The 9663-nt window shown below is 50.9% G+C and overlaps 1 protein-coding gene across 3 annotated transcripts; it reads right to left on the minus strand.

Annotated features, from left to right (window-relative positions):
- Window positions 1-818: 818 nt before the first annotated feature.
- Window positions 819-9663, minus strand: PARS2 (prolyl-tRNA synthetase 2, mitochondrial). 3 transcript variants are annotated; one of them, XM_007164393.2, is made up of 3 exons: window positions 9595-9656; window positions 7047-7179; window positions 819-6401 (listed from the first exon to the last, which is right to left on the minus strand). In XM_007164393.2, the coding sequence occupies exons 2-3, from the start codon at window positions 7177-7179 to the stop codon at window positions 4945-4947; spliced, it is 1590 nt and encodes a 529-aa protein (XP_007164455.1). In that variant the 5' UTR covers window positions 9595-9656; the 3' UTR covers window positions 819-4944. The 3 variants fall into 3 exon arrangements, with proteins under 3 accessions (XP_007164455.1, XP_057388151.1, XP_007164456.1); XM_057532168.1 differs by lacking the exon at window positions 9595-9656 and adding an exon at window positions 7845-9427; XM_007164394.2 differs by lacking the exon at window positions 7047-7179 and having other exon boundaries at window positions 9595-9663.

Below are 9663 nucleotides of genomic sequence, written 5' to 3' on the forward strand. Positions count from 1 at the left end.
GCACAGAGAGGATAAGCAGCTTACGGAGCCAGCTAGTGAAGAGTGGGCCAGAACTTGAATTCAGGACTCCCCTAAGCCCCTCAGGAGATACTAACAGTAGCAAGACTGGGCCTCTGCCTCCAGGAGTTGGCAACAAACCCAGAGGCCCTTGCCTGCTCACTCCAAGGTCATGGTAAAGTCTTGGCGCTCACTGTGACCTGCAATGTCCCTGACGTGTCTACCTGGGTAGAAGAATCCAGCCTGCAGAAACCCCTGCCAGCACCCAACATCCTGCCATGGCACTTCCGTCAGACCACGTGCTTTCTGGGTGAGTTGGGCAACAAGTTCTCTCCTTGTACATGGGGTGTCCTCACCGGTAAGTGCCTCCACCTCACTCTCCCGGCCCTACACGGTTTTGTTTTTTTTTTTTTAAACATCTTTATTGGAGTATAATTGCTTTACAATGGTGTGTTAGTTTCTGCTTTATAACAAAGTGAATCAGTTATACATATACATATGTTCCCATATCTCTTCCCTCTTGCATCTCCCTGCCTCCCACCCTCCCTATCCCACCCCTCTAGGTGGTCACAAAGCACCGAGCTGATCTCCCTGTGCTATGCGGCTGCTTCCCACTAGCTATCTATTTTACATTTGGTAGTGTATATATGTCTATGCCACTCTCTCACCCTGTCACATCTTACCCCTCCCCCTCCCCATATCCTCAAGTCCATTCTCTAGTAGGTCTGTGTCTTTATTCCCGTCTTGCCACTAGGTTCTTCATGACCTACACGGTTTTAACCACAAGCTCATGAGCAGCCTTGAGAGCTGCTGGCTTAATAGGAGTGGACACCATCCCCGCACGGAGGAGGGGCCTGAACGTGGGAGCCTAAAGTTGCCACCCCATTGTGGTGGCCCACGTGCACTGCCCACCCACCTACTGAGCGCAGAGGACTAACTGACCTTCCATAAGGGCCACTGCCACTTCCCAAGCACCTGCTGTGAGCAGGCACTGCTGTCCGAGTTCTACCGATGAGGAAGCACAGGGGTATGAGAAGTATCTTGCACAAGGTCACATAGCTACTAAATGGCCCAGGCAGTCTGACACCAGAGTCTCTAGTCTGGGTCACTATGATGTAAGTCATTATTTTAAATTAAATGAAGTACCTTGACTTTTTTCCCCCAAAGTTCACAGTAACATCATAAAAATCTTTAGTTTCCCATTTTCCACATTATAGAAAACTTTAAAAAATCCTCTTCCTAACCCTAAAACAAAGCCGTGTGTGCCCTTGATGCGTAACAATTCTAAAATGCATTCTGGCATCTAGGTGTAGAAATGGACAGTGGGAACTCTGTGAAGAGGCCTGGCGCTCAAGTAGTTAAGGAAATGACAATTTCGAGGTTTCCGCAAAGCTCCTTTATTGATAGCCCAGCAGGTGTTTCTTCCATTAAAACACCGAATATTAATGGAGCCCTTGATTTACATTCTAAACTTGATTTACACGACGGTTTCGTTATGCACCAGCCTTTGTCCTCAAGTATTATTTCTGCTAAACATTTCTCAGCCAGTTGCTTCTCCATCTCCCCAAGGAATGAGCAATGATAATACAGCCTGTACCTGTTATTTTGCCAGCAACCCCATTTCATCAATTTATGGCAAGAGGTAACATTGGCAAGTTCAGAAAGGAGAGAGGAAGGTACACGGTTTGAAAATGTCTGTCTTTCCTCTAAGGAGATGGAACCATTCTGCAGGCGTTACTTAATTCTTGCTCGTGGCACTCCCCAGGAAGGTTGTGAAGCAACATATCAAAAAAACAAAACCCAGGTCTCGGGATAATGTTAACAGCAGAACCTGAGCTCCCAATGGGGGTATTTCCTAAGTCATCCCATGTAAGGGAAGCATTTCCTGAGAGCACACTAAGGGTTAAGTTTTCATATAAGTCAGCTCAGCCAACCCTTAGACAACCCAGGGAGGTAGGTACCATTATCATGAGCGCATCTTACAGATGAAGAATCTGAGATACACAGATGCACAAAGGACAAGTTATTTGTCTAAGATCACATCCCTGCTAAGTGGTGGATTTAGGACTGTCTATTCAAGGTTCTGATCTTTCCACCAAATTATACTGCCCCTGGCTACAGGACACTGGCTAAGTAATCAGGACACCTGGGTTTCAGTTCAGCTTGACCTTGAGCAAATCACTGTGCTCCTTGTATGTGTCTCCCTTGGAAAATACAGCATGGGTACCTGTTTCAAACCTACAGCACTTCTGTAGCTCAAAGGCTGACTCAGCCAGACATCACTCCCTGCAACAAGATGGACCCAAGGTAGCCTAACTTAGGGGACGTAGCACCTGGCCTGCAATCAGGCGGTTTGCCAGTAAAATGGGTTGTGGCAGGTTAATTTCCACTGCAGGCCTGTCTCCCATCTGTGAAACGAGGGCTGGACAGGCATGCTCCAAGTTCTCCCATTCTAAAGGTCCATGATTCTACATCACCCTCAAATCGTTCTGTGTCATACACATTTATGAGCGTTTTAAATTAATTGGTTCTCTATTCCCTGAGTCTGATTTTTTTTAATGAGGAGGCAAATGCATATTTATTTATTTATTTTTGGTCGCACCCTGCAGCATGTGGGATCTTAGTTTCCCGAGGGATTGAACCCGTGCCCCCTGCAGTGGAAGGGTGGAGTCTTAACCACTGGACCACCAGGAAAGTCTGAATCTGATTTTTAAAAGTGCTTATTCTTACATTAGGCTAGCCTTCCATAAATAAGTAGGCTTATGGAGCACAAATTTAAAATTAAAAATATATATTTAAAGCACCCATTTGCACGAATTCTAATTTCTCTACTTCAGGCTAACTTGATCAGACAGACATAAATAATCTTTTACTTATCGGACTCATTTTGCCCAGGCAGAGGCCATGCGGTATAGTGGGACAGGCACAGGTTTTGGTCAGTACTCAGATTCTAGCTCTGATATGTAATAGCTGTGCATCCTTGATTAAGTTGCTCAAATGGAGTTTCAGGTTTCCTCATCTGTAAAATGAGGATTTCACAGCACCTACCTTGCACAGTTTTAAGGTCTGAACACGGCATATAAAAGGGCCTCACAGCACAGTGGCACATGCAGGCCCTCAACAAATGAATGACCAGACCACTGAAAGCAGAGAGCTCACACCAATCTGACAACGCACAACCGAAATGACTCAAATACTCAACCTTGCAATGTAGACTCAGAAGGCACTCCATCAACTTTATGAATTAGAATCATCTGGGGAGTTTTAAAACTGCCGATGCCCAGGCCACACCCCAGAACAGAACCTCGGGGTGGGACGCAGGGGATTCCACTGTGCAGCCAAGGGTAAGATTCCTGCCTTACGATCCAGCCTTTCTGGGTTTGCTCTCAGAATCCCTGTCTCCTGGCCTGAATGCTGGCCCACAGCCCAGCGGCAGGCCTGGGAATCATTAGGAAACCTGATGGTGAGTGCTGGGGGTGAGGTTACTCTGGCAGGAACAGTGGTCACAAGCTGCTGGGAAGCTGTTTGGCAGGTAGAACAACAGGCCGAGACAAGAACTTCAGTGCACTAGGAATCAGCCTAGGACCCCAGCCTCAGGGAGCTGACCATCAACAAGAGGCTGGCCGCCATAGTGAGCTGTGCCCGCAAAGCAAAAAAGAAGGGCGTCGGTGCTGAGCAGGCGAGCATAGGGGGAGCCAAAGACAGAACCACTGCCAGGAGCTGCCGAGCATGTTTCAGGAGGGGGTGGCTTTGAGCCGCCCTGAGAGATTCTTGTTAGGTTTGGACAAGGCATGACCCTGGGGGCCGAGGATGGAGAACCTGATTCTGCTCCTGGAAGCAGGAGCAATGAAAGCTCAAGCCCGCTGCCAGCTCTCCCCAGGGCTCAGGCAGAGACCTTCTCTTAATATTCACCGCTGTCGTGCATGGCGCTAGGATGCAACTCTGCACGCAGGACGAAGTCACCATGGCACTTGAAGCCTGCTGCCCCTCACACTTGTGGGAAGAAATGGTTTAACACACATTTTCCCAGCCACCCAATTTTCTTTTTTGAGTGGAGAAAGAGTAGAAAAAGGAAAGTTTCCAGGCAGGAAGCCACTGCACTGTTAACATGGCAGGTGTTAGCACTGTTTCCAATTAACATGCAAGGCTCATCCCAATAGTTTGACTTTATTCAATCAATATAACATGATCTCAGTGCTAAGCCACCTCAAGAGGAAGGGCCAGGTCTCTGGAGGTGGTTTGGGGGCCCTTAGCTAACTGTATTAACCTTCTGGGTAGCTTAGACGATGGAGGATCAGAGGAACAGATCAGATCTGATCTGCCTGTCATGAACCTCTCCAGGAACCAGCCAGTCACAGCTGTAAGGACCTTACAGATCTAGTTCCATTTTCTCACATCACAGATGGGGAAACTGAGGCCCCAGCAGGGGAGGGGTCGTGTCCAAGTCACCAGTGAGTCAGTGGCAGTCAGGTGTCCTGATTCTTCTCCCCAGACCATCAGGCCAACTTCTCAATGGAGGAAGACAGGCGGGCGGCCTCTCTGGACCGAATGCAGCAAGAGGGCCGTGGTTGGACTGCTGGAGCTGGAAGGGCCTCGGCCACTGGGGAGGCCCCATCCTACACATGGGAAACTCCTCTGAGAGGAGGGAAGTGACTCTCCTGAGGGCCAAGATGACAACTTGGCTCCTTCTAGCCACTACCTCCGAATAGAATATAAAAGGAATGATGTGTGGCAGCAGGGCCAGCCAGACAAAGGGATCAAGATAATGACTTTAAATACAAATAGTCCGAACAGATGACTGGATAACAATTGGTTTTCCTAACATGGTCTCACCTTCCATGAGCTGCCCTCTTTCTGGGGAGACCAGCTCTGGAAAGCAATATAAGAAAGGCAGCGTTAGAATGAACACCGAGACTGTGAGATGCAGTGGGAGGGGTCCGGGGGCGTTCAGACAACCTGCACTTGGCTCAGTAATTCCAGGACTCCCTCTCTGGTGAGGAAGACCACCTTTCCGGTGTTCTGGCACCAAACCTCAAAATGTGCAGGGTCGTCCAGGGCCCTCTTGCCCGCGATGATCACAAAGGGGTAGCCGAACTTGTTGGCGTCTTTCAGTCTGTTTCCAATGGTCAGATGGGTCCTGTCATCCAGCAGGACCTCCCCTCGGAGCTGCGGCACCGCCTCTGTGATGTGGTCATACAGGTGCCCTGTGAGCTCTGCGGCCGCCTCCTCCTTACTGCCCTTCTTGGGGGAAATGAGGCAGACTTGGTAAGGGGCCAGGAGGCTGGGCCAGCGGATGCAGTCTTCTGTAGCGAGAGCTTCAATGACAGCGGCCAAGATCCGCGTCACACCCAAGCCATAGCACCCCATTTCAGCCAGGGATGGCTTGCCGTGGACATTGGTGAACTGGGCACTGAAAATGGAGGAGTACTTGGTGCCCAGGTAAAACGTGTGCCCGACCTCGATGCCTTTGGTTTTGGTCAGTGGCCCCTGGCAAGCAGGGCAGTTTGTCTGTGACAAGTCCAGAGTCTCCATGTTGGCCGAAAAGCCGCAGCTGGGACAGACTGCAAGCCGGTCCTCTCCGACGTCCACCGGCAGCTGGAACTCGTGAGACATCGTGCCCCCGATGCTGCCCACGTCTGCCTGGACCTTGACGCACTGCAGCCCCAGCCTGTCAAACAGGCTGCTGTAGGCATCACACACCAGGCTGTAGGTCTGCCGGGCGGCCTCAGGGGAGGAGTCGAAGGTGTACATGTCCTTCATGTAGAACTCTCGGCCTCGGAGAAGACCAAAGCGGGGCCTGGGCTCATCCCGAAACTTCCTCGTCACCTGGTACAGCAGGAGCGGGAGCTGCTTGTAGGACAGTGTCTGCTGGGAGGCGATCAGGGCTGTAATGGCTTCCTCGTGAGTTGGTCCTAAGCAGTACTCCTTGCCGTGTCTGTCTCTAAGTTTTAGCAGCTCCTTGCCCATCGAGTCCCACCGGCTGGTGGCTCGCCAGAGCTCTGCTGGGCTGAGGCTGGGCATGTTGACCTTCTGTCCCCCGATGGCCTGCATCTCCTGGTCTATCACCCGCACAAGCTTCTCCATGGCACGGACAGTATAAGGCAGGAGGTGGTAACAGCCGGAGCTTGCCGGGTGAATCAGGCCCACCTGCAGCATCAGCCGCTGGCTCTTACAGGTCAGCTCGCCAGATCTGCCCTCTAGAGAGAGCACCTGGTCTTCCCGAAGGTTCTGGGGCTGGAACATGCGGGACAGCATCAAGCGCTTCCCTCTCCCTGGGGCACGGTGGTGAAACCTGTGAGGAACGTACCCCGAGAGCTGGGGACTGCAGGTGGCCCAGGCAGGCAGCGCTCTGCATCTTGTCAGCAGCCCTTCCATCACACCCCGGCGTAAGAAGGCACTTGCGCCTGAAGAAAAACGAGCCGAGCGGAAATAGGTGTTAACTGTGATCCAGCACCCCGCAGTAGTCAGCGCAGGCTGGTCTCCAACAAACTTCTACAACCACCACCGATCCTGCGGATGCAAATCCTTTCTTTTCTAATATCCTAGCAGATCAAAGTACTATTGTACTTCTCTCACCATTTACTGCTGTTTTAAAAAAAAAAATCAATATTTTCCCGTTTATGGGACTTCCCTGGTGGCACAGTGGTTAAGAATCCGCCTGCCAATACAGGGGACACAGGTTCGAGGCCTGGTCTGGGAAGATCCCACATGCCGTGGAGCAACTAAGCCTGTGCGCCACAACTACTGAGCCTGCGCTCTAGAGCCCATGAGCCACAACTACTGAAGCCCACGCGCTCTAGGGCCTGTGACGCAACTACTGAGCCCACGTGTTGCAACTACTGAAGCCTGTGCGCCTAGAGCCCGTCCTCCACAACAAGAGAAGCCACAGCAATGAGAAGCCAGTGCACCACAACGAATACTAGCCCCCGCTCGCCACAACTAGAGAAAGCCCACATGCAGCAACGAAGATCCAACGCAGCCAAAAATTAAAAAAAAAAATTAAAAAAAAAAATATATATTTTCCCGTTTATAAAAATACAACAGCATACTGTGGAGACACCAATGCGTGGTGACAGCATTGGCTCTGGAATCAGGCAGCTTGGATCCCAGTCCGGCTTCCCAGTAACTGCACCCTGTGTAGCTTGGGACATGACTCAACTCCTCTGTGCTCAGTTTCTTCATCTGTAAAATGAAGGGACCCACCATATAGGTTTATTGTGGGAATTTAGAGAAGAGTTATAAGAAGTTATTAGAACAGTATCTGGTATAGTCTATGAACTGAATCTAAGTTTGCTAAGAAAAACAGAAACAAAAAAGAAAGGAAATCAACTATAATCAGCCCAGAGACAACCGCTACTGACGATCCCTTGTCTCTTTTGCGAGCCCTGTCTTTGCCCACAAGCCCCCACCCCACCCATGCCATCAATGTCCTTAATGTCTCTTCCCCCCTCACAGCACACAGTCCCTGGTCAGGCCACATGGTCATGGCTCTGAGTCAACATCTCCATTCTGTACGTTGTGCCTCTTAAGCTTCACATCTACCCATCCCACTGCCTCCTAGAGAACACACTGCATGAGTACTTCACACTCAGCACCCCACAGGGAGCTCAGCATCTTCCCCCTAAGCCTGCTCCCCGTCCAGCGCTGCCTGTCACTCTGAATGGTAGTGCAAGCCACCCTCTGTCCAAAACAGAAACGCAGGTTCATCCACTCTGAGCTCCCTCTGTGCCCCACCTTCACCAACCCCTCTGGCCCTGTGATTCCTACTGCTTCACTTGCTTTTGATTCTGTGCCTTCTCTCCACCTCCACAGCCTCCACCCAGCTCCAGGGCACCATCATCTCTCACCTGGGCTACTGCTACAGCCTCTTCACTTGGGCTCCCAGCTTCCAGGCCCACCCTCCTCCAATCCATTCTCCACGCTGTAGCCACAGGGGATACTTCCAAAACACATACAGCAACAGCTTTTCTTGCTTAAAATCCTCCAACAGCTTCCTGCTACCCTTAGAATCAGGTCTAAGCTTCTGACCTTCACAGTGCACATGGCCCCACGTGAGCTAGCTGCTCGTCCCCTCTGGCCTCCTCTCACCAGTGCCCTCTCTGTGCTCCAGCTTCAGCAGACTCATTATTAAAACACAGTTCCTTTTGGTAGAATGCTCCTCCCCCCCTTTGCATACCAACTTCTACTCATCCTCCAGGCCTTAGGAGTGCCACCCTGTCTTCTAGGATGCCTTCCTTGACCCACTCCCCATACCCCAAAGGCCAGCTTCTCCTGCAGCAGCCCCTGATCCCCTATCAAACACCAATCGCTCTTTGGAGTTACTGTTCCTTCCGCTGCTGGTCTTCCCCCAGGCAGTCAGCTCTGTGGAGGAAAGGACCAGATCTAACTCGCTCACCACTCAGCACAGATCAGGGGCTTACTAGACAAGTGTCTAATGAATGAGCACGTAGGTTTCTGTATGATTTTACAAAATATTCACACATTCCTAAGGGCAGTACAACATTTCATTGACTAGATCAAAAACGATTCTCCAGAGAGCTGTTAATTTTCTCTGTTGTATGTAATCTACAACAGAAGGCTTTCTTTTCTTTTGTTATATATTTGGGAGAGATCTTCAGGAATGGAATTACTGAGTCAAAGGGTATAAACTCTTTCAAGGTTCTTGATTTATGTTGCCAAATTTAGTGAGCACCCCTGATCTTCAGCAAATCCCATGGGACAAAGCTCTTCTGCAGTATGCTGAGAACAGGTTACTAATTCCCCTCAGCTCTGGGAAGCTCAAATCCCCCCAGGTGGTTCCCTCCAGCTTTCAGCAGCCTCAATCCTCCAGCTGGTCTCCTCCAACCTCAAGCAGCTTCATCCATTTCCCCTGGGCACTGTACAAATGTTATCATTTCCTATGTGGCCTATGACCTGAAAACGGCTAGGAGGCACGGCCACAGAGCCCTAGTGTGACTGCGTGGAAAAGTGCAGGCCTGGAGGCAAGGCACACGTGGTTGACACCTGGAGCCATCACTTAAGGTCCCACCTCGGGCCCGTGGCCCAAGCCAGAAACTCCTTCACCCCTGACTCCTCCGCAAGCAACTGAGTCTGTCTCCAAGATTTCTCTCAAGTCCACCCCCTCCTTTCTTTCCCTTACTTTCTCAGCTTGGCTTGAGAAGGCCCTCAGTACAGCTTGCTACATTACGGTAGCCCAGTGGTTCTTAAATTTAAGCAAGCATCAGAATCACCTGGAGGGCTTGTTAAAACACTGATGGTGGGGCCTCATCCCCTGAGTTTCTGATTCAGTTAAGTCTGGGGTGTGGGCAGAGAACCTGTATTTCTAACAACTTCCCAGTCACAACGACCCGAGGCAGACAAGGAAGGAAGTCCTGCAATTTCACAACGGAGGAAACACACTAGGAGACGAGTATTATTCAAAAGTTTGTGATGGTGACCCCGCCCCAATCCAAGGACGAGATGCACGTGGGAAAACGGACACCACGGTCCTCGGTCTCCGCGCCCAGAACCGAGCCCTCTCTTCATTCCGCAGCCCCTCCCTCAGCCCGTCCCTCAGCCCTCAGCCCCCAGCCCTCACTGTCACCCACGATCACCAACCGTAGTCCAAGCGAACTCCGGCCCCTCAGGGGCCGCCGCGCCGAACCCCCGCGCCTGCGCCAGGGGCGT

The sequence above is a fragment of the Balaenoptera acutorostrata genome, chromosome 1 (genome assembly GCF_949987535.1).
Source record: "Balaenoptera acutorostrata chromosome 1, mBalAcu1.1, whole genome shotgun sequence".
Lineage (NCBI taxonomy): Eukaryota > Metazoa > Chordata > Mammalia > Artiodactyla > Balaenopteridae > Balaenoptera > Balaenoptera acutorostrata.